This window comes from Copadichromis virginalis, linkage group LG12 (genome assembly GCF_057382275.1).
Source record: "Copadichromis virginalis isolate Kocher_CV1m ecotype Utaka linkage group LG12, C_Virginalis_male_GT1.1, whole genome shotgun sequence".
NCBI lineage: Eukaryota > Metazoa > Chordata > Actinopteri > Cichliformes > Cichlidae > Copadichromis > Copadichromis virginalis.
In genome coordinates this window covers 40,832,164-40,856,492 of record NC_140629.1, presented here as the reverse complement: position 1 = coordinate 40,856,492, position 24,329 = coordinate 40,832,164, and the positions used below count along the sequence as shown (strand labels likewise).

General features: G+C 46.4%; 1 protein-coding gene across 2 annotated transcripts; it reads right to left on the bottom strand.

Annotated features, from left to right (window-relative positions):
• Positions 1 to 63: 63 nt before the first annotated feature.
• Positions 64 to 16,555, bottom strand: LOC146697834 (nucleus accumbens-associated protein 2-like). 2 transcript variants are annotated; one of them, XM_085476605.1, is made up of 8 exons: positions 16,231 to 16,555; positions 9,781 to 10,492; positions 9,436 to 9,650; positions 8,499 to 8,758; positions 6,568 to 6,744; positions 6,370 to 6,475; positions 1,414 to 1,511; positions 64 to 998 (listed from the first exon to the last, which is right to left on the bottom strand). In XM_085476605.1, exons 2-8 carry the CDS (start codon positions 10,219 to 10,221, stop codon positions 370 to 372), a joined length of 1,926 nt encoding a protein of 641 aa, XP_085332731.1. In that variant the 5' UTR covers positions 10,222 to 10,492; positions 16,231 to 16,555; the 3' UTR covers positions 64 to 369. The 2 variants fall into 2 exon arrangements, with proteins under 2 accessions (XP_085332731.1, XP_085332732.1); XM_085476606.1 differs by lacking the exon at positions 16,231 to 16,555 and adding an exon at positions 15,905 to 16,097.
• Positions 16,556 to 24,329: the final 7,774 nt, after the last annotated feature.

Genomic DNA, 24,329 nt, shown 5'->3' with positions numbered 1-24,329 from the left:
TATCGGTTCCCTCTGAACTTCTGGAAACTTTGTTTGGTGCACAAATCAAACAGAAACAGCAGATCTGATTATCAAGAAGCTTTATTGTTGTTATCAGAGTGAGTATAATCATCATCGTCATCATCATCATCATCATCAGTCCTGTTGCTATGGGCCTGTGTGCTGGACTGCAGGAGGCTGTTAGCATGCAGCAGAGCCGAGCAGACAGACAGGTAGTCAGACAGACGGGGCAGAGAGGTAGACAGGTGGACAGGTAGTGAGGTAGGGGAACACACAGGTAGACGGACGAGAGGACAGACAGACAGACGGGTGGGGGGACAGGTAGCTATTGTGTTATTTACATACAGGTAGGCAGATGCATTAGAAAGCTTATTGGCTGTCTTCCAGAGGCTCCACCCCTCGCTCATCTGTGTCAGCCAATGCCCTGTGAGGAGGGGCGGGCTCCGCAGGCTGGGGGGAAGGGTGTGAGGAGGATGAGGAGGAAGAGGAGGAGGAGGATAGGGAGAGGGGGAGGTCTGGCGGTTGTTCAGTCTGTAGCCTCCCGTCCCCCTCCGCCTCACCTCCCATCATTCCCTCCTCCACTTGCCCCCCGCTGGCCCCTCCTCCTCCACGGGACCCAGCAAACTGCAGGTGAGGCAGGAGGGTGGCTGGGGCCTCTTTCTCCCTCTCCCCTGCTGCCTCCCTCTCGCGCCGCTCAGCATACAGCGGGGCCTCCAGGCCGAGGTAGGATGCGCTGAGCTGCCGCAGGTCCAGCTCAAAGGGGCTTCCACTGGACTGTGCCACCGACTCTGCCCCCTGACTCCCACCTCCTCCACCTGCTCCTCCTTTCTTACCCTTACGGGGGTGGGAGGTTGCAGAGGTGGGGAGGCCCTCGGGGAGGAGAGACTGGATCTTTGGGAGCCAACGTTTGCGGACTCTGCGGGCGTTGGTGCACATGTCGGCTGCAATGACGTTCATCTCGCTCTCCTTAAAGTTAGGAGCAAAGTTCTGACAGTACACTGAGGAGGAGGGAGGGAGGGGGGGGGGGGGGGGGAGAATCTCAATACTTTTTAAAATACAATAAAAGGCAGAAATCATGACTCACAGTGTGTGTGTGTGTGTGAGTGTCCATGTGTTCCTGTCTAGCTATCTTTGTGAGGACCGAAATCTGCATTCTACTATACTTGTGAGAACCAACAGTCAGAGAACACAAACATCGAGGACACACACCGGTCCTCCCAAATTTAAAGGCATTTTTGAAGCTCAAACTGTGGTTTTAGTGTCAGGGTTACAATTAGGTTATGTTTAGGTTTAGGGTAAGAGTTAGGGTTAGGCATTCATTTTTAATGGTTAGGGTAAGGGGCTAGGGAAACCATTATGTCAATGAAGGTCCTCACTAAGATAGCTGAACCGGCGCGTCTGTGTGTGTCTTACGTTTGACAGTGTTTAACACTCGGTTGTCCAGGGGCTTCCGGCTCGGATCATTGGTGGAGGAGCGGATCCCTGTCCCGCAGCTATTGGCCAGCGTGTTTCTATGGAAACCATAACAACCCAATCAGCACCTATACCAGCTGTAGGTTCCCCTCCCCCTCCCACTCCGAGACGTGTGACTGAGCTGTTATGTAAAGCAGCTGCTGCCGACTGTCAGAAGCTTCTGGAAGATCTCATACAGCCCCGGGCCACATGGTGTCTGATGATGTCACAGCGTCTGGGTCGATAAGCGTTTTAGAGGCACATAAATATGACTGATTGATAAACGTGAGTTTCTGACCATCAGGTTTCACATCGACACACATCAGGACAAATCCAGACATTCATCCACGCGTGACACACGGGTCATCCATCAGTTCACATGGTCATTAACGACGTCGGCGTAAAAACGCCTTTCAAAGGCATTTGTATGTCAGTGAAACATCAGCAGGTGCGCTCTAACATTACTGTGGGCCTCAGGGCTCATGGGGGGGAAGTTCTTAAACATCGAACATAATTACAGGTGACTCCCAAAGGTTTGTCAGGACGTCAAATGTCCCACCAGGGGGGAGAACACTAGATCATATTTACTCCAACATCAAGCATGCATATAGAGCCATGCCCCTCCCCCACATCGGCCAGTCGGACCACCTCTCTCTCCTGCTCTCCCCAGCCTACGCCCCCCCCCCCCAGACACAGTGCCAGGCCCTGGACTGGACCATATGTCTGTGAAGGTTCTCAGTCATCCAGGTCATCGTAGTCAAAGGAGCTTGCAAAGAAAAGCGTCTGGACTTCTTTAAGTTGCTTGAAGACGTTTCACCTCTCATCCGAGAAGCTTCTTCAGTTCTAAGGTCAAATGGTGGAGAGTCCCAGATATAAACCTAGTGGGAGTTTCCCCCCACAGAGGGACAAAAGGACCCCTGATGATCCTCTAATCGCCTGAGCCAAGGTGTGAAACTGGGCGTGGGTCCCAATCAGCCAGAGTTTCGGGTGGGCTCATTGTGAAACCTGGCCCCACCTTATCATGCGAATTCCTGAGGTCAGATGGCCCAGGATGTGAGTGGGCGTTAAGGCGTCTGGGAAGGATCTCAAAACTGGATTATACAATCCAAAAACCCTGGATGACCAGCGAGGTCCGATCACTCCTCAAAAACTGTGACGCCGCCTTCAGGTCAGGTGACAGAGCTCTGTACATGGCTGCTCGAGCTGACCTGAAAAGGGGAATCAAAAAAGCTAAGACAGACCATAAAGGAAGCTGCAAGTCCCAGCTGTCCAGCACCAACACACGGGAGGTGTGGCACAAGACATCATCAACCACAGAGGATGTGAAAGCAGAAAACCTGAGTGTGCAGCTGGCAGAGGAAGTAAACAGCTTCTTCACCCGCTTTGAAACACCACAACAGCAGCGCTCATCTGCCTCAGCCCTGCTCCCATCCTCATCCTCACCTTCCTGCACCGCTCCACTCACTGTAACGGAGCACGATGTCAGACGTGTGCTCCTAGCAGTGAACCCCAGGAAGGCGATCGGTCCAGGCGGAGTACCTGGGAAGGTGCTAAGAGCGTGTGGCCACCAGCTCACCCTCATCTTCACCAGACTCTTCAACCTCTCACTGGATCAAGCAGCCATCCCATCCTGTCTAAAATCAGCCACAATCATCCCAGTGCCGAAGAAGTCTCCCATCACCAGCCTGAACGATTACCGCCCTGTGGCCCTCATGCTGGTGATCATGTAATGCTTTGAGAGACTAGTCCTTCAGCACATCCAGGACTACCTCCCCCCAGAATCTGACCCCCACCAGTTTGCATACTGCACGAACAGATCCACAGAAGACGCCATCGCCATCGCCCTCCATGCTGTGCTGAGTCACCTGGAACAGCGGCAGAGCTACATCCGACTGCTCTTTGTGGACTACAGCTCAGCCTTCATCCAGCCTTCATCCTCATCATCAAACTGGTCACTCTTGGCCTCCCTCCCCCCACATGTGCCTGGATAAAGGACTTTCTCACAAACCGGCCCCAGACTGTGAGGCTCCACCCCCATCTCTCCTCCACTCGCACACTGAGCACCGGCTCCCCACAGGGCTGTGTGCTGAGCCCCCTCCTGTATTCTCTCTACACCCACGACTGCAGTTCGACCCACAACAACAATCTCATCATCAAGTTTGCTGATGACACCACGGACTCATCTCAAAGGGAGACGAGGCAGCCTACAGAGAGGAAGTCCTGAAGCTGGCAGCATGGTGTTCAGAAAACAACCTGACACTGAACATGATTTTATTTTATATGCTGGAATATGCACAACATAGGTTTAAATTAGGGGTGGGCAATAGAAACGATATACGATAGAAACGATATAAATTTGGCCAACGATAGAGATTTTGACTATACCGCTCTATCGCGATAGCGCATGTTGGTGATGTCATCAAGCTGCGCCTGTTTTGGTCGAAAGCATTGCAGCGGCTACAACCATTATCATCTGCAAATTATGCCGACAGTCACAGCAAAGAGATGAAGCACTTTTGAAATATGGGGAAAGCCAAAAACTGCGCTTCCTCCACTTCTGTAACATTGATTCATTAATGCTGAATTCTCTGCAGCTGTTCTGTTCCCATGTTGTTGCAGTATCTTAATGACTAACCTGGTATTGTGGATGAATAATCTCAGTTGTTCTCCTGACTGAAGTTTGGCCCGTGTATAGCATCCTGCTATGCGATTGCATTTGTCCCTGACCACCAGAATCCCTCACGTTAACTTTTATCGAGTGGAAAAAAGTTCACCCTCCAGCTTCACTGTGCTAATGTTATGCTAACATAGCTGTGTCGCTAGCAATCACGTAGCACAACATCATATACCAGGTAGTCCAACTTCAGTAACCCTACAAACGCCACTGCTGTTTAGTTTCTGTCTTCATTTATGTTGGAAGTGGTAGCAGAGCTGTACGTTTGAATTTGTTTCAAAAATCTCTGTCAGAACACGGTATGAAATGTTTAGGTGGAAACTAGCGAGCTAACTTCCTGCTAACTTCTAACTCCGTTAAATTTAATAAATTCTGTTTTCATGGATGTTAAAATTAATTGTTACACCTGGTAAAGCAGCAACGCTGATCATTTAATTAAAGATGAAAGAATTCAGACAGTTTTTAACTCTCAGTGTTCGTTTGACTTTGGGACCTGAAGCTGACGGAGTTTTGGACCCAGATTACTCCGTGAAGCTCCTCACTACGGCAGCGTAATGCTCTGACATCCATCAAACAGTGCGGCTTACCAAAGCTGTACTAAAACATTTTTAACAGATTTCTGCCCAAATCGGTTAGAGGTCAGTAAGCACAACCAGAATTCATACATAAGGCACACTCTCTATTTTTAAGAAAATTAAAGGATTTTAAGTCCTTATAGTGTGGAAAATGCGTTATACAGAAGAAAAGAATATATCGTGATATATATCGTTACTGCATGTGCTTCAAGTTATATCGCGATCAGAGATGGGCAGTAACGCGTTACTGTAATCTGATTACTTTTTTCAAGTAACGAGTAAAGTAAGGGATTACTATCGCAAAAGCGGTAATTAGATTACCGTTACTTTCCCGTAGGAACGCTGCGTTACTGCGTTACTAAAGCCGTGATTTTTTGCGAGAACGTCTCACGACAGTGACGTAAGCGAGTGCGACGTTAGTGACAACAGCTGTGTGCAGATCAACAATGGATCATATATCGAGTGCAGAGAGAGTATGAGCGTGCAGCGTTTAAAGCGTGGAAGTACTGACCTTACTTTGAGTTTGATTCCATAAAAAGTGACAAAAACATTAGTGTCCGCTGTGCGTGGGAAGAAAACTTCTTTTTACAGCGAAAAAACCCCTAAACTTCCAACAAGCACCGAGTAGCTACGACGTAATGGGACATTCACAGAGAAACTCACGGATTCTTCCACTGACCGCGGCACACCTGCACCAGGGTAAACCTCCGCCTACCCCACTCCTGCTTTACAGGTGAAAATAGAGCAACAGGACCGCTGAGTCTTTGACTTTATTTATTTTCTGCTGTGTTTTACTTGCATCTATTTGAAAGAGTGAGTGTAAACACACAAAATATTTTATTTTATGTGCTGGGATGTGCAGAAAATAGGTTTAAATGTTAAATTTCTTCCAGTCAGAGAATGTTGCAGATAATTAAATTTTTGCTTGATGCATAAAGTTAAAAGATTAAAACTAATAAAAGAAGTTTTAAAAAGAGACTTTTCCATTTGATTACATTTTGTATGATGGATTATGCAGAAAAAGTAGAATTGGGCTGAAAGATCTATCGCTTTATCACCTCTTCAGGTTGTAAATCGTGTTTTTAAAAAGTAACTAAGTAATTAATTACTTTTGAAAATAAGTAATCAGTAAAGTAATGGGATTACTTTTTGGGGGAAGTAATCAGTAATTAGTTACTGATTACTTTTTTCAAGTAACTTGACCAACACTGATCGCGATATGAATTTTAGGCCATATCGCCCAGCCCAAGTTTAAATGTTAAACACATTTCTTCCAGTCAGAGACTATTGCATAGAATTTGATTTTTGCTTGATGCATAAAGTAAAACATCAGGAAATCCCCGCGTAGCATCAGCTCATCAATGATTTCATAAACACTTCTGTCCATCTGTGCTGAGGAAACACCAGCAACTCATGAAACTCAAAGTAATCTCATGTTTGTAGCAATACTTTTAAAACTTTCATCAGATATGTAAGGTACCTAAAAACAGAAAAAATAAATGTTTGATTCTTTAAACTTTAACAGGAAAATCAAATACCTGGATTCAACAAACTTACCTTTAGTTCCTAATCCTGGTTTAGTTAAACCAGCCACACGGCACCACAACCTTTATGTTTTCTGTAAACTAAGCTGCTGCATCCATGTGACTCACCCAGGTAAGAGCTCACCTGTCAAAGAAGGTTGCTAGCAGCCTCCTGAGCAGCACCTTATGTTTGACTCCAGCACACAGGTGACAGTTCATCAGCTGACCTCGGGTCATGAACACACCTGAACCTGAACACACAAACACAGAGGGGAGCGTGTGTCACATGACGCTGGGTTACAGGTGTCTGAGATACAGTTGGACAGGTGTTCTGTTGTCCTACCTGCCACCAGCTCCACCTTCTCTCCTGGGTCTCCCTCGGTGTAGAGTGACGGGTGGCACCGATACCCAATCTGACTGATCAGACTGGCGGGAAGTGCCATGTTGTCCCGACCAACCAGCACGCAGGGCCGACGCTCATTAGCCAATGGGAGGGGGAGCATCTCCATCTTCTCTTGGACTGAACCAATGAGAAACAGGGAGGGGAGCGAGTGTCAGGAATCCCAGGAAGTAAAATGACCAAAACTCACCTGTTTGAGTTAATATGTGACATCAGTGGGGCCTGTATGAGCTGAAGGTTAACAAGTCCTGTTGGGGAGTCAATGAAGTGACATTAAAAACATAGAAAATGAGCAAAAAGGCAGAGAACCCACAGGATGACGTTTACATCGTCACCATGGTAATCGTCCTGTTAGGACAAAAGGACCCAAAACCTTAACCCCCTCTAACGTCTTACTTCATAGTGTAATCTTCACATATTCACACACACATCATCCTTACAGTGTCAGTGACTGTGTGATGGCTGAAATCAGTCCACACACTCACCTCATTAGTCTGGTTTGCAGGTAAACATGTATTTCAGTCATATTATTCATTCATTTCTAAACTTAAACCTAACAGTGATATTATAAAGTGCACATATTAGCACTGTGTGGGGTTTCTAAATATATTCTTTTATGTTAATTATGTTTTTGTTTCTTTGAGTTACCTGGTTTGGGGAGGTGTTTCCTGTCTGGGTAAACGGTGTGACCAGCGGGACCACCCATGTGCTTGTCAGCAGCACGACTGTTTTAGGTTTAATGCTGTTTTGTGTCTAGTTAGTATTGGTGTTTGTTCTGTTTCCCCTGTTGTGTGTAAACGGTTTGGCCAAACCCCGTAAAGGTTACCCTGCTGTGTGTTTGTGTTTAGGTCAGTTTGTGAGTTAAGTTGTGTCTCCTTTGTTTGGGTAGTTACGTTTCTGTACGTCGCTTTTTGAGTAGAGTTATATTTAGCTGACCTCTTTTACGGGCCCATTAATTCTATTTTGAACTTTGTCTTTTTAAATTTTTTAGAGGATAAAATAAGAAAAATCCCACTTTGGAGACATTTCTCCTGTGTCCTGTGTGTCTTCGCTGCTCGGCCCCTCACTCACTTTGTCTTTAAGGATTTGCTAGCTTAGCTTAGCTTGTAGCTGACTCGCTAGCATGGCCTCTTCACCCGTTCCTCCTGCACTTTGTTCAGTTACCGGTACTCCTCAGCCTCCTTTAGCCATAATGATACTTGTAATAAATGCATCCTGTCTGGAGCTCTGGAGGCCAGGATCACTGAATTGGAGACTCCGGCATCCTTGAAACACCCGTAGCTAGCCAGGCCCCTGTAGCCGGTGCAGAAGGTAGCGTAGGCCCTGCTAACTCAAGACAACAACTTATTTAGCATGTGTCATTTCTCCTCAGCATGGCTGGCTCAAATGCTTTTGTAGGGGGGGTTCTCTCTAATCACTTTGAAATGGTCAGTGACCAAAAATGAACTACAGACGTGCTTGAATCAGTTCAGGGCAGCAAACATATCCTTGGAAACAGGAGAACTGGGTAACCGGAGCCCCTGTTTACAGGATGCTATTTGAATAAAAAAGAAAATGTTTTGCATATCTTTCAAAGGAAGTGGCCGTGTGACTTCTGTTATCAATTACTGCCTTTTTGTTTTACATGAGGTATTAAACTGAACTCCAACGTTTTACTGCATCCATCCATTCTCTTCCTCTTATTTCTCTCAGGGTGGCGCAGGGCTGGAGCCTATCCCAGTCTGTCACCAACTCATAGGGGGTCATGTGATTGTTGGGGTTTCTCTGCATTATTATAGGCTGCTTACCTTACAATATAAAGCACCGTGAGGAGCTGTTCTTGTTATTTTGTGATGTATAATTGATATTGATTTGGGTGGTGGATAAATACTCACTGTAGGGGTTTCCGGGGTGTCCGTAGATGTGCTGATAGAGTCCGGGGTGTACAGCGTTGCTGTAGTAATCTTCCTCCAGCTCTTCCTCGGTGGGTGGGTGGGATGGGGGAGAGTCTGTGGGGAGACTGGATCCTCCTGGACTGGAGCGACCCCCGCCTGCCAGCAGGTAGGACTGCAGACCCGGAACCAGCCCTCCACCTGCACTCAGGTAACACAAAGCCGTGCTCCTGGAGGACTGGAGCTCTGCTGCAATGTCCACTCTGAGGAGAGAACCAGCAGGAGAAGAATGACATCACAAACCTTCATCAAGGTCCAAGCACTGGTCCCGGGTACACAGCTGAGGGTGGGATCCATTTATCTGGGATTCAAATCTCAGGGATCAGTCACAGGTACAAAGGTATATTTAATCCAGGTCGCCTCATACACAATATCAAACTTCATACGTAGAGTTAGTCAGGCAAAAACCTGACAATATAAAAGATGGATCTATCCACTTTGTGACCCTGCACCCTCATTGGTCATCGGCTCATCATTCACAAAGTAGACCCTCCCCCCTGTCATCTCCTGAATGAAGTGGGTGTGTTTGTGCCACACTGTCTCCCCCATTGCTTCCATTACAGTGAAGTGTTGGATCCACAGCTCAGTTCAGCAGCGCAGGAAGTCGTCCCATCCGAGGTGAGAGAGGCCTGGAGAGCACGTGTGGGAATTCTCCCTGAAGATTTCCTGCAGTCATCCATGCAGACGTTAAATAAGCGTGTGATACGAGATAAATACATCATGTATGACACACACATAAAGCATCATTTGTTCTTTCCGTCTGGTTACTGAACAGGTGGGCGGTCCTCCACCCTCTGCGTCTGGACTGGGCAGACATCTCTGACTCGGTTTGGAATAATCTTTCCAACACTGAGAAAACATTTCTGAGCCATTTCCTCACCTGGTCTCCTCTCCTCCTGTTCCTGCTGCTCCTCCGGCCTCCTCTGCAGGAGGCGTGTCAGCTCGCTCCTGTTTGATCCTGCTGACGGCGAGCAGCAGCTCCTCGGGGCTCAACGCCGGCTGGTCTGGACTCACTTCCTGCAGCTGGGGGGCGCCGTGCTGCTGCTGCTGGGCCGTCTGAGTGTCAAAGCCCCCAAGCTCGTCTGCTGAGGTTGTCTGTAAACACAAACGTTTAAATACAGTTACAAAGAGAAGGAAAACACATAAACAGTCTCCTGTGGCAGCTGCAGTTCTCCTGATGTCCACTAGATGCTGCTGTCTCCCACTAACCTCTGTTTAGACCCACCTGTGAGTCACAGCAGAGCGGTGAGGAGGCAGAGGAAGCCTTCATCATCATCAGCTCCATACCGCGCTCCACAATGTTCTGGATCTGCAGGTACCCGGCGGTGTACATGAGCACCAGCTGCTCGCTGGCCGCCATGCTGAGGCGCCCCGTGTAGCAGAAGGACAGAATCTGCTGGAAACACATCGGCGTCACTGAGGACGGGAGCTCGAACACCGCCTGGGAGGAGGAGTCAGAGGAAGAGGAGGAGTCGGCCGCAGAGCTGAACAGGTCTCTGAAGTAGAGCGAGGAGGCAGCGAGGACAGCCCGGTGCGCCTTGAAGGCCTGACCCTGCACCAGGATGGAGACGTCGCAGTAGTGACCCAGCAGCCGCTGCTCGTTCAGGCTGCCCAACACGCTGCTGCCGAAGTCGGGGATCTCCACCTGTAGCAGCCCCTCCGACATGGTGGTGGCCGTCGGCTCGCTGAGGTCGCAACGGGAAGTGGACGGCGGTTTGATGACGGTCCTGATGAGCCAGAGCTGGGCTGACGGATGCAGACAGCGGGGCGTTTAGGTGTCGGGGATGCTGCAGAAAGTTCCTCCAAAAAGTCTGAGGTCCATAATGCTGGTGCAGAACAAACAGTGAGGTCAAAGGTCAGCAAGGAGGCGGGGGGTTCAGGTTGAGAAGGAGGTGGTCAATCATTAAGATGCAGATCAGCTCGGTCCAGAGAAACAGCTGAAATGTAGAAAGGGAGACAAAAGGAGGAGAGGTCAAACCCTCACGGCGTCTCACGTGCCCACAGAACAAACCGAGGACACGTTTAACCCACGCCTGCTCGCCAACAGGGCAACAGGAAAACCTCCAACCTGCTGCAGACAGCCGAACGTCTCCTGCGGCGCGCCTCTAGAGTCCAACAAACAAAAACACTGAGCGCGCTCAAACACAGGGCGTCAGAAACATCAGGTGCACCCATTCAAACCTGAGATAACTTTATTTAAACCCATTAAAGGATCGAACAGCCGTTTCATCGAGTCTGTTTAAAAAACACGTTGGAGATAAATATTCCTTTCAGTTTTGTTTTCATTGTAAGTCTGAGTGCAGAGAGAAAAAGTCGAACTGACCACAGGTTCTAGTCCAAGTTCATGAAGCTTTATTATCGCTCAGGTAAGATTTAGACCCAAAACGAGTGGTCAGACTTTTAAATAATGTTTGCAGAGAGGAGCCGAGGTGTCTGCTCGAAGAGTCTTTGACTTCAGTGTAAAGAACTTATCTTTTTATTTTGTATAGTAAATGTCAAAGTGTTCAATATTCAAATTAAATATGGCTAAAAATTGAGCTCTTCACCTTTACTAAGAAGGCGGAGCTTCAGTTTAGAGAAATTTGAGGATTTTGATTGGATGTTGCCGGTATCATCACTGACCACTCTGCTCCGTCACCCAGATGTGGTCACCTCTGGATTGAAAAAACAACATGGCGGTGGCTCAAATGCTGACGCTGAAGCTTGAAAATACAGTTTTTGTATTATGATGTCACTGTGGCGTCATCAGGTGATCAGAGAGTGACAAACGCCAAAGTGACATCATCTCAGAAAGCCACGCTATGGTTGGTTTCTGGGGAATTCAGTGTTTTTAGTTATGACTGATGATTCTTTGTCTCGCGACCTTTTCAATGAAGCTGCATTTAGTTTCTGTTGAGTGGTTGGATCTCTAGGTCACGCTCAAAGCTGTTTGTCTGTGACGTGGAGGTGTGGGTAAATAAACAGGTGACGTGCAGACAGAGGTGTTTGCTGAGAGTCATGTGATCAGGAGGCAGCGTTCAGTCTGACGCATCAGTGTCTAACACACTGAGCTAAAGTCTCACAAACATGGAGGCTTTGTAAGGAAATGCATTCACGGGTGAGTCATCGAGCCGGGTCGGCCTGACGGACGAGGGGCATCGCGACCGCTTCGGCTGGCGTCTGTGGAAAGACAGTGAGTGTCTCACAAGAGGGTTCGGTCAGAAATATTTGAGGTGAGGCACCTCGGCACGCCGGGAGGAGGAGCCACAGCGCAAATGGTGTGCTGAGCGCGTCTCCATCACAGGGCCGTTGTTTCTGAACCAAACGATTCAGAGAGGATGACGTATCATTACTGACAAACGTGATCAGGTCATGTCAGTGGCAGCTGTGAAGCCACGGAGGGTTTTATTTTTCCTGTTTTGCCTTTAGTTTGGAAATTCTGGTTGTTTTAAAATCAGTCACTGTAGTGAACAGTGTAGCGATTTAAGGGTTTACCTTCAGTCAGCTTTGAGCACGAATCAGAAACGCTGCATTTACAGTAAAGTGATGCCAACGTGTGGGCAAAGCTACGGCAGGTGGGCTGAGAGAAGGGACGCGCTGTTTGAAAAGTTGCATCTTTGTTCAAACTTTATATGACTTTGCATCTACAAACGAGACGTCCTTTGGGATTACTTCCAAAATCACACTTCTGCTATTCTGAATGAATCTGAACTAATGAAACAGCTTTGCAGTTCAAGCATTTGTTACTCCCTGTTTTCTTCTCTTTTCTTGTTTGTTGCCTGAACTTGTCTCATATCTCTTCATTAGTTGGAAAACATTTAATTTGGAAATAAATTCAACAACAAAGCCATTAGACGAACGAGTCGGTGAAAAGGAAATCCTTGCTTCTCTGCTCTGATGGCCATGTATGAGCTGCCAGAGGTTGTATTTATTAACCATGAAGTACACTGGTCCCTCGCTATAACGCGGTTCGCCTTTTGCGGCCTCGCTGTTTACCAGATTTTTTTTGTGCAACTTTGCTTTTTATTTTTTATTTTGTTTTGTTTTTCTTACAGCGCATTGTGTTCTGCATCCTGATTGGCTGCAGACCACTGTCAATCTCCTCCATGCTGTGTCTCCTGTACAGTACAGCACGCGTTCAGCTTGTCAAATTTACATAAATCTTCGATCACTAGCAGTGTGACTCTGAATTGCTGTGCTGTATGTTTGTAAGTTTTCTCCCCAGCAAACACAACAATGTCGATGAAACATTTTGCACCGTCAGAGGCTCCTGTGGTAGCACCCAAAGGCAGAGGAAGATGCTAACCGTCGCACAGAAAGTTGGACTTCTGCTTAATGCTAAAGGAAGTTAGAAGTTACCGTATTTTTCGGACTATAAGGCACATTAAGCGAAACAAAACAGTCAAACTTTACTCAACTCATTCTTCTTGCTTCCTCTACTTCCGTACCATTGATCCATTGATGTTGAATTCTCTGACAGCTGCTCTACTCCCGTGTTCTGGACCTGAAAACAGGGTTTGATCTTCGGTTTCATTCTATAATACTCAACTTATTTTTCTACAAAGGTCTGAACTTTGTGTTTAAACAAGAGAGAAATGTGTGAAAGTGTGTAGTGAGGGGTTTTACAGCCTTAAAACATCTATAATCATTGTAAAACATAAAGCTGCTACTTCACCTATTGCGGGTTATTTTTAGAACGTAACTCCTGCAATAAACGAGGGACCGCTGTGACTCAAGCTGTCAGTAAGAAACTATATTTACATGGAAAGTGTTTCATTCAAACTGCAGCTGACTTTCAGCTGAAGGTGTTTTGTTCCGGTGTTCCACAGGGATCAGTACCAGATCCACTGTTGTTACATAAAGAATGGATGGTGTGTGTATATGCAGATGACACCCTGTATGAAACCTTTAAAATTGTACCGATTTTAACAAAAAGATGGGAACATTTGTTTAGTGCATGAATGAAATGTGCACAATCAGATGTGTTCAGCATCAGTTTCCTCACGTGTTTCCTTTGGTGTAATGTTTTAGGCTAAATGGTAAAAACACTCATTCGCTTCTGCCACTAACCAGACTTTGGTCAAGTCAGAGATCATTTAACGAACTTATTAATTTAAAGTTTGTTCTAAATTGTTTTTGTTTCTCAGCTTTCCAAAAACGTTGGGAATACAGAGAAACAATGTAACTTGTTACTCTGAAGTGTAGCTTTGAGACGTCACCTTGAGCCGACTGTTATTATGAACTGGCTCTATATCAACTGAATTGAAGATCCTGAATAGGGATGGGTATCGAAACCCGGTTCTTGTTGAGAACCGGTTCCCACTGTTTCAATTCCTTGGAAGTGTTTGCCATTTTTGCAAACGATTCCCTTATCGATTCCAGTCGCCCCGAATGACGTCACCACGTTGCGGAGCGTCATTTACCTGGCAGGAAACACGGCGCCTAAGCGGCTCAAACGCTCAAAAGTTTGGTTATACTTTATGAGAACCGATGACAACAGGGCAACTTGCAATACTTGCAAAGTAGATATTTCATTTAAGGGAGGAAACACTACGAATATGCAAAAGCATTTGCTCACAAAACACACGATGACCTTAAATGAATGTCGTGTTTTTAATTCCGCTCGACTCGTGAATCTCAACCCAGCAGCAGCGGTAACGTTTGTACGTCCTCTCCCGTTAATGCGGCAGGTAAATAATCAGCTAACAGTGCATATTATGTTAGCACGATCTGCCTTATCTGCCATTACTGTGCATTTAGTGACCATGATGAGACAGAGTCTGGCTCAGATGCTGGCAGTTCTCGCTGCAGGCTACCGGTAGCGTCTCCTTTCAGGCCGGGATAGACGAACGTCACCGAGCAGAGACTGTTTGTGGTCAAAGGTTTGCACCCGTTTGCCACAGCAGATGATTTTCAGTAAGTGAATGTGTTTAATTGTAGGCAGGGACATTACTGGATATTCTTGTGTAATTGCTACAGAATAATTTATGTTATACTTTGTTATTGCTACAGAAGAATATTCATTTTATTATTTTACATTTACAATGTTTTCCCCGGGGACCCTGTGACACCCCATTGAAGAGCCGTAGGCTGGATCTCTTAAGATCTCACTGCTGGGTTTGTAAGGCCATGTTACTCCTAAATTTCTACCTTGTTCAAAGAGAAGATATAAAACAAAGCTCTAAGCTAATCGACCTTAGTGTTCTCCTTTTTTCAAAAGAATCGATAAAGAATCGAATCGTTAAACAGAATCGAAAATGGAATCGGAATCGTGAAAATCTCATCAATACCCATCCCTAATCCTGAAGCAGTGTTTGTCCTTTAGTGAGAGAAAAGCTGATGTTCTTTATGTTCCAGTTCAAAGTGTCTGCTGTCCTCCAGGCTAAACATGATGAAATGTAAAAGCATATGTGTTGTGTCTAATATCATCTCCACAGAAAGTTCCACGCTGCTGCAGAGATGTAAAGCTGAATGCGTGTCAGTGCTGGGACAGCCTCACAGTGACACCTTGTGTTTCGGAGGGTTTTATTTTCATGTGATAACACGATGACGTTTGCGTTCTTAAAGACAAGAAAGCTAAAGTCTGTGTCCAATGAGGGGCTTTCAAAGCTTCTCCTGCATGATTTTGCCTGAAAGACTAAACTCAGGGAGCAGAACTCTGTGTGCAGTTTTGACATAATCATCCATGAACTCACTATAAATAAATAATGGCCAGAGACATGGACCCAGACCCAGACCTGTGGTCCAGTATAGTCCAACATACTCAGCTAAAGTCCAGCAAACTCCACTACAGTTCAAACAGCCCAGCATAGTCTGCTCAAGTCCAACAGAGCCCTCTGCAGTGCTACAGTCCAGCAGATCCTTGTACAGCCCACTATGGTCCACTATAGTCATGTAGAATCCAGCACAGTCCACTGTAGTCCAGAACCGGTCCCTATGGTGCATGAGAGTCAACTACAGTCCAACCAAGTCCTTTACAGACCACTTCAGTTCAGTATAGTCTGCTAAAGTCCAGAAGAGTCCTCTGCAATCCATCGTCAAGGACGTTCTCCTGTAGTCTATCAGAATCCCACACAGTCTGTTATAGTCCACTACATTTTAGGACAGTCTACCAAAGTCCAACAGAGTCCCCTACCGTCCAACCAAGTCCACCGCACCCCACTACAACCCAGCAGGGTCCAGTACAGTCCACTAATGTCCACTACAGTCATCTACAATCCAGCAGACTCCTCTATACTCTGCTAAAGTCAACCAAGTCCTCTGCAGACCACTACAGTTCAGAATATTGTGCTGAAGTCCAGCCAGGCACTCTACGGCTCACTACAACCCTGCAGGGTCCTCTATAGTCCTCTACAGTTCAGGACAGTCACCTGCAGTCCAGCAGAATCGTCCCCAGTGGACAGGAGCTTAGGACAGTCTGTTACCACCCAGCCGAGTCCTGCACAGTCCACTGTAGTCCGGCAGAGTTCGGGACAGTCTGCTACAGCTGATTCCAGGTGAGTGGTTCTCAGAGTTGAGCTCAGTGTTTTTGTTGTTTACGGAGCAGCAGACAGACAGACAGCTCAGAGTGAGGAACAGAGTTTGACAGCGCGACAGACAGACAGGTTAAACAGACAGTTTCAGAGTGCCGGGACAGACAGACAGCAGAGAGACAGCCAGTGGAGGACGGATGTCAGACAGTGAGACACCTCCTTACCTCCTCTCTGCTCCTCTTCCTCCTCTGCTTCTCCTCCATGCAGCAGGCAGGACGGCTGGCTGGGAGAGGTTTTCTTCTTCTCCTGCGCTCAGTCAACGCATCGTCTGGTGTGTCACAGGAGGGGGGGAGGGAGGAGGGGGAGGCAGAGACACAGCAGACAGCCGAGGAGGAGGAGGAGTCATCTGAGGACAGCGAGGGAGCTAATGCGGCTAACTGCCCTGCAGAGGACGAGAGAGAGAGGGGCGGGCGAGCATGCATTACATAGAACACACTGCAAGGTTGAACATTACTCATGAAAACTCGCTAAAAACACACATGTAGGCTGTCACACACACACACACACATCACTGCACATGTGTGTGTGTGTGTCAGTGTGTGTGTGCGTGTGTGTGTGTGTGTGTGGCATGACTTGGCCAAATGCACAGCGCTGCATTGCAGTGCTGAGGCTGAGTTGGCATGCCGAGTACATAGCGTGCATACTGCGACTGTGTGCCAGGCTGACACACACACGTTTATATCGCTGTCTCTGTGAGGACATCTGCTGTATGTACAGCCACCCACAGCCCCTGATCCTGACCCCCAAACAAAGTTTGAACAATCACACAGCCCTTTAAAGGAGCGTGACACACAGAGGCCAAAGGGTCCTCGCTCTGATGGTGAAACAGCCGTGCTTGGTCCTCAAAGCAATAGTCACACCAGCACACACAAACACAAAGCAGCAGTTTTGCAGCCTCAGCTTCCATCAACACTTACAGTTTCTAACACGAGAGAGAGACAGCTACTGTAGAGAGACAGACAGGGCTGGTGTCTGTGTTTAATGGGTGGGTGGATGCTGAATGTGTGAGGGAGGGGGAGGAGGAAGAGGAGGGGGTGCTAAGGCTAAATAAGGATTCGTACAGTAGCTCTGTGTGTGTGCGTGTGTTTGTTCATGTCTTTCTGTGTTTATGTAGACATATCGTGGTTGAAATCTGCCCTGCTGAGGACTTTCCTGCACTGTGAGGACATTGTTTGGTCCTCAGCCCTACAAAGGGTCACCTTCAGACCTCTGTGGTCTCCAGCATTGATCGAGGGTCTCATCTTTGTGCTGCAGTTCTTAGAAAAACTCCAACTGCTTGTTCTCAGTGTCTCCAGCTCTGTAACAGCTCTGCTCGCAAGCAGCATGTCTTTAAAACCTCACTGTGTCCCGACACCAATGTGTCACTAGTAGGGCTGGGCCATATTATACTGTTCACGGTATTACCGGTGCAATGTTAGGCATCAATAAAAAAATGAAATATCGCGATAGAATATGGGTAAAATGCACATGCGCACGTGGCCGAAAAAGCATGGTGGTAACGGAGAATGAGAAGGGGGAAAGCGGATCGTTGAGTGAAACAGATGAACCAGAATTGGTTTGTAAAAATGCTGCAACTTCAGCGATGTGGAACTGGTTTGGTGTTTGTCCGTCAGATACACGACAAAGTACATTTTTTTGTACAAAATGCAAACGGGCCGTCGTTATTGCCGTATTTGTCGGACTAAGGTGCTCGTAAATCTGGGAGTAATCTGGGTCCTAAACTCCGTCCGCTTCAGGTCCCAAAGCCAAACGAACACTGCAGCATCACTGAGAGTTAAAAACTGTCTAAATTCTTTTATCTTTAATAAAACGATCAGCGTTGCTGCTTTACCAGGTGTAACAGTTAAGTTTAACATCCAGGCATCCATGAAAACAGAATTTATTACATTTAACGGCGTTAGAAGTTAGCAGGAAGCTAGCGGAAGTTAGCTCACTAGTTTCGCTAGTTACCTAAACATGATATAGCATGTTCTGACTGAGAGATTTCTGAAAAAATTAAAACGTACAGCTCTGCTGTCACTTCCAACATAAATGAAGACAGGAAACTAAACAGCAGTGACGTTTGTAGGGTTACTGAAGTTGGGCTAGCTGGTATATCATGTGCGTGGTGGCTAGCTACACAGCTATGTTAGCATAACATTAGCACAGTGAAGCTGAAGGATGAACGCTAACTTTTTTCCACTCAATAAAAGTTAACGTGAGGGTTCCTGATGGTTAGGGACAAATGCAATCACATGGCAGGATGCTGTAAACGGACCAAACTTCAGTCAGGAGAACAACTGAGATAATCCATCCAAAATAAGAGGTTAGTCATTGCAGTTTTTGCCCGTTGCTTGAACACATTTTGCAAAACTTCGCTCATTGTGCCAAAACTCTAAACACAAGTAAACATGACACAACACTGGGAAATATAAATATAAATATCTCTAAGCTTCCATTATCATCGAAAATTCTGGAAAAAGCAGTTGCAGATCAACTTACCACTTTTTTAGAAAAACATGAAATTTATGACAAATTTCAGTCAGGTTTCCGTAAAAGTCACTCAACAGAAACCGCATTACTTAAAGTCTCTAGTGACATTATGATGTCAGCTGACTCCGGAGCATCCTCAGTCATGGTTTTGTTGGACTTGACATCTGCCTTTGACACCATTGACCATACCATCCTGATTAACAGGCTCCGGGACAGTCCGGTCTGGCTTTGAAGTGGTTTCAGTCATACCTCTCCAACAGATCTTTTAGTGTTTTTGCGAATCGGTTTATGTCACATTCTAAAGATCTGACATTTGGGGTACCGCAGGGTTCAGTTCTGGGTCCTATTCTTTTTCTTTTGTACATGTTACCTCTTGGACTTATAATTAGGCAGTTCCCTGAGGTGTCTTATCACTTCTATGCTGATGATATTCAGCTCTATTGCTCTTTTAAGCCGATGGAAGTCCATAAACTGTCCTCTTTAATTAAATGTTTAGCTTCCATTGAACAGTGGCTTGGTGACAACTACTTACAGTTGAACTCTGAGAAGTCAGAAACATGATCACAAACTGATCAATATTGTAGGTATATTGAGTGTTTGTTTTAGTTTTGTGATTTTGAATGGTTTAATAAAACCGATATTTTATTGGGTAATATTTTAATTTGTTGTTGTTTGTGTTTTTCAGCTGTGCTGTCTCTGCTGTCCTTTTTTTCGTTCTTTTGATTGATTTGTAATTTTGTTTTGGTTAGTTCGTCCAGCCGTTAAGGCGGTTACTGATTGGAAGTGAGTTGTGTAAGGGCGGACTAACCTCCCTTTTTGTTATTTGTTTATTTGTTTGTGCCACTTCCCTTTATATCCCAGATTGCAGGTCATGCATAGCGCTGATTCCCAGCTGTACTGAAACCCGAGGTGTTTGCAGTGCGTGCCACGATTGCAGTGTCGCTAAACGGCGTGTGACGGTTTGCAGTGTTGTGTTATTTTTTGCACCGTTTGTGTGGTAAGTGTCATGTGCAGCTTGGATATCAGCAGGATGTGTTGTAAGTCCTGTCTGGAAATAACTGGGAATTTGAATGTTTAATTAATGTAATAAATAAATTATCAATTTATTTCCTTGTCCCTTTTACTCCTACCTTGTCCTCGGTTACACTCAGGATATTTCAGCCCATTTCCACTGGAAATGCCTTTTGGTTCAACTTTCAGCAAGGAATTTGCATTTGCACAGTTAAATTTTTATGTAGCTTTAATGCACATAAAAAACAGCTGCTTGTTTAAGTGAAAATAAATGCATGGGGGTTTTTTTTGCGCTAGTAAAGTTGTGGAGTTGTATTTTGTCTCGCATCAATTAAATCGTCAGTTATATTGTCATCGCAAATTTTCAAATATATATCGTGATAAATATTTTTGGCCATATCGCCCTGCTCTAGTCAGTAGCACGAGCTGAGGATCGGGACTTTTTCAGAGCAGGCTAATGACTGACCTCGAGCTGTGGATGGACCATCTCAGCTGAAGTTTGCTCTGTGTTCAGCGTCGTCTTCCTGTCATGTGATGGTGTTGTCTTCGCCTTCCAAGACCTTTAAGAAGAACTTTGCTGAGAACAGTGTAACCCTTGTCCTCCAAAGAGCTGTGAATGTTTTAGTCTGATCACAGATCTGTAGCCACCAGGCAGCACATCGTTATCTGTCAGCTAGACAGATAACAGATCACATGCTTTTATGTGATGTCGGCCCACCCTTTGCAGCTGTAACCTATTCGGCTGTTTTGGGAAGTCTTTCCACAGGTTTAGGAGTGTTTATGGGAACTTCTGATCAGGAACATATTTGTGAGGTCACACTGATGTTGGACGAACAGTCCTGCCCCACAGTCTCTGATTTACCCCAAAGGTGTTCTGTGGGGCTGAGGTCAGGACTCTGTGCAGGCCGGTCAAGTTTTTCCACACCAAACTGGCTCATCCATGTCTTTATGGACCTGCTTTGTGCACTGGTGTGCAGCTGAGTTAGAACAGGAAGCTCCATCCCCAAACTGGCCACACAAAGTTGGGAATATGAAACTGTCCAAAATGTCTTGAGCATGAAGAGTTCCCCCCTAACTGGAGCCCTCACACCATAACCCCCCCTCCACCAAACTTTACACTTGGGACAGTGCAGTCAGACAAGTGCCATTGTCCTGGCAACAGCCAAACCCAAACTCCAGAAGGAGAAGTGTGATTCGTCACTCCAGAGAACACATCCTTTGTTACCAGCAGCCGGTTTGGACCGTCAGCTGGTCATCTACTGTTCTCATCACAAAGGGTCTCACTGTCAGTGGCTTCTATCTCCTCCTTTGGCCAGCTGACTCCTCAGGACTTGCCTGACCCTCTGCAGGTACTTGGTGGTTGCAGCTTTTCCAGCAGCCTCATCATAGTTCCCATTTGCCTGTGGGATTCCCAGGTACTTGTAGCTGTCCTCTATGTCTGCAATGTTGCCTCCTGGTAGTTCGATCCCCTACGTTCTGACTACCTTCCCTCTCTTTGTTATCATCCGACTACATTTCTCCAGTCCAAATGACATTCCGATGTCATTGCTGTATAGCCTGGTAGTGTGGATCAGTAAGTCAGCTTGATGTCATCCACGTACAGGAGGTGGCAGACACCTGTTCCACTCCTTAGTTGGGATCCATAGCCAGTCTTGTCAATTATCTCACTGAGGGGGTTCAGGCCTATGCAGAACAGCAGTGGGGACAGAGCATCTCCTTGGTAGATCCCGCACTTGATGGTGACTTGCGCTATGGGCTTGGAGTTGGCCTCTAGTGTTGTACGCCACATCCCCATTGAGTTCCTGATGAAGGCTCTCAGGGTCCTGTTGATCTTGTACAATTCTAGGCATTCCAGTATCCAGCTGTGGGGCATTGAGTCATAGGCCTTCTTGTAATCAATCCAGGCAGTGCACAGGTTGGTCAGTCTGGTCTTGCAGTCTCGGCTGACTGCTGCTAGTACTTCCCAGTTTAGTTTCATGTTATTTTGTATCGCTGTTATCTCTTGTCATCTTTTGTCAGCAATAAAGCTGTATTTTGAGTTCAGTCCTGTTTCCCCGTGAGTTTGCGTTTGGATCCTATTTCCTGCCTGCCACACAGCCAGTCCATGACATGACAGGAGCTTCCAGGTGGTGCTGAGGCAGGTTATTGGTCGGTAGTTGGAGGGGACCGGTCCCTTCTGGGGGTCCTTGAGGATCAGGACTGTCCGGCCTTCGGTTAGCCATTCTGGGTGTCTCTCATCAACCAGCAGCTGGTTCATTTGTGCTGCCAGACTCTCGTGGTGTGCAATCAGCTTCTTCAGCCAGTAGGCGTGAACCATGTCGGGGCCTGGTGCTGTCCAGCTCTTCATATTGGAGAGTCTTTCTTGGATGTCTGCCACTGTGATGGTTACTGGACCCTGTTCAGGGAGGTTGCTGTGATCTGCCCTCAGATCCACTAGCCACTGAGCATTGTTATTGTTCAGTCTGTAATGATAAGCAGCTGTTGCTGTGAGTTAACATAGTTTCATGCCATACCACAAGGTGGCACTATCTGTAAAGAACACGGGCATGAGCGCTAAGAGGTGAGGGGTGGTTGTTGTTTTTCCGGCTAACCAAGCATGGTTAATAAAGTATGTCGCAGATCACAAAAGGACTCTTTCTTCATAAATAAGGAGACAAACAAAACAGCGTCCTTCTCCCATATGCTCTTCCAGTACTGCTCAGCCTTGGTGGTGCTGCTCTCTTATTGTTCCCTTGCCACTGAGAGTACACCTTGGCTGGTTCTGTGGAGAGCAGCTGGTTCATTGTCCTGCCTTTGATCTCTCTGGTGTACCTCTTCAAGCGGCTGGCCAAGGCTGTGAGTCGCTGCTTGGCAGTGTCCAAGGCCTCGGGTATGGACACCTTCATCGCACCTTTCTGCAGATCTGCAGTCGGCTAACCTCCCTCTGTGCTACCTTGATCTTGGCCTCTAGTCTCCTTCTCCATGGTGGGTACTGCTCCTTGTAGCTGTTCATTTTGTAGCCCAGCATCTCACTGATGACTGCTGGCAGGTGTAGTTCAGCTGGTGTTGCAGCATTGGTTTCTACTTCATAGCAGGCTTGAGCCTTTGTGGTTCCCGGGTTATTCCTGAATATCCTAACCACTTTCCTCTGATCTGAGGGGGACAGTTTGGATGTTTTTCCCAGACTTCGGGAAAGGGTAACAGATCTGAATAACTTGAACTTGTGTACAATTGTTTAAGCTGATCTTGAATCTGCAGATATTTAGAAACCGTCATTGACTTCTTTGGACTTTCACTTTGATCAATCCAATAAGTGCATTTCAACAAATCCATTTTATGCTGCAGTCAGTCATTAGGAGAGACAGCGCATCATGTTCAAAGACATTTTTGAACCTTCAGAATTACTTATTAAAATTTAACTTGTTAAAGGTGGCTGTAAATTTTAGTCTGTGTGTATATTTAACACTGTGTGGAATAGAGAACAATCAAAAACACTCAGATTAGTTTATGTTTATTGGGTCAGGAGTTTGAATTAATTTGCCAGCTTTTCCAATTTAAACGTTATACAGGGTGGGCCATTTATATGGATACACCGTAATAACATGGGAATGGTTGGTGATATTAAAGTCCTGTTTGTGTATATGTGAGGGGGCAAACTCCTCAAGATGGGCGGTGACCATGGTGGCCATTTAGAAGTCGGCCATCTTGGATGCAACTTTTGTTTTTTCAATAGGAAGAGGGCCATGTGACACATCAAACTTATTGGTAATGTCACAATAAAAACAATGGTGTGCTTGGTTTCAATATAACTTTATTCCTTCATGAGTTATTTACAAGTTTCTCTTTGTTCACAGCCATTGACATGTCGAAGAGGTTAACACGTGAGGAGCGAAATTGTGTTGATATCTGGTGAACGCAGTAACCGGGTCATTGGAGCAGATTTCAATGCAAGACACCCTACGAGACCACCCATCTCCCACGCTACAGTTAGCAAACTGCTTGCTAAGTTTGGTGAAACTGGTTCAGTGTTGGATTTGCCAAAATGTGGACGCAAGAAAACTGTCACTGATGAAGAAACATCAGTGGCTGTCCTCGCTTCATTCAGCAAGAGCCCACAGCGTAGCACTCGCCGCATGTCACTGGAGAGTGGCATTAGTCGAACATCCCTTCGGTGGATATTAGCTACTCACAAATGGCACCCTTACAAACTCCAGCTACTGCAGCATCTCAGCGAGGATGACCCAGATCGGCGCACAGAATTTGCAGAATGGGCAAAACAAAAACTGGAACAGGACCCTCAGTTCACGCAGAAGATTTTGTTCAGTGATGAGACAAACTTTTATGTGAATGGTGTTAACAAACAAAACCACCGCTATTGGTCTGACACTAACCCACATTGGATGGATCCCTCCAAGACTGTTGGAACAACAAAAGTGATGGTTTGGTGTGGTATATGGGAACAACGATAGTGGGTCCATTCTTCATCAATGGAAACCTCAAGGCTGCTGGATATTTGAAATTGCTACAGGATGATGTGTTTCCCTCTTTACGCACTGAAGCTGGCACGTTCCCTCAGTTTTTCCAGCAAGATGGTGCACCACCACATTATGGGTGCAGGTCCAAGCATTCCTAGATGAACAGTTTCCTGGGAAGTGGATTGGTCGTCGTGGGCCAGTTGAATGGCCCCCAAGGTCTCGCGATCTGACCCCCTTAGACTTTTATCTTTGGGGTCATCTAAAGGCAATTGTCTATGATGTGAAGATACGAGATGTGCAGCACCTGAAACTACGGATACTGGATG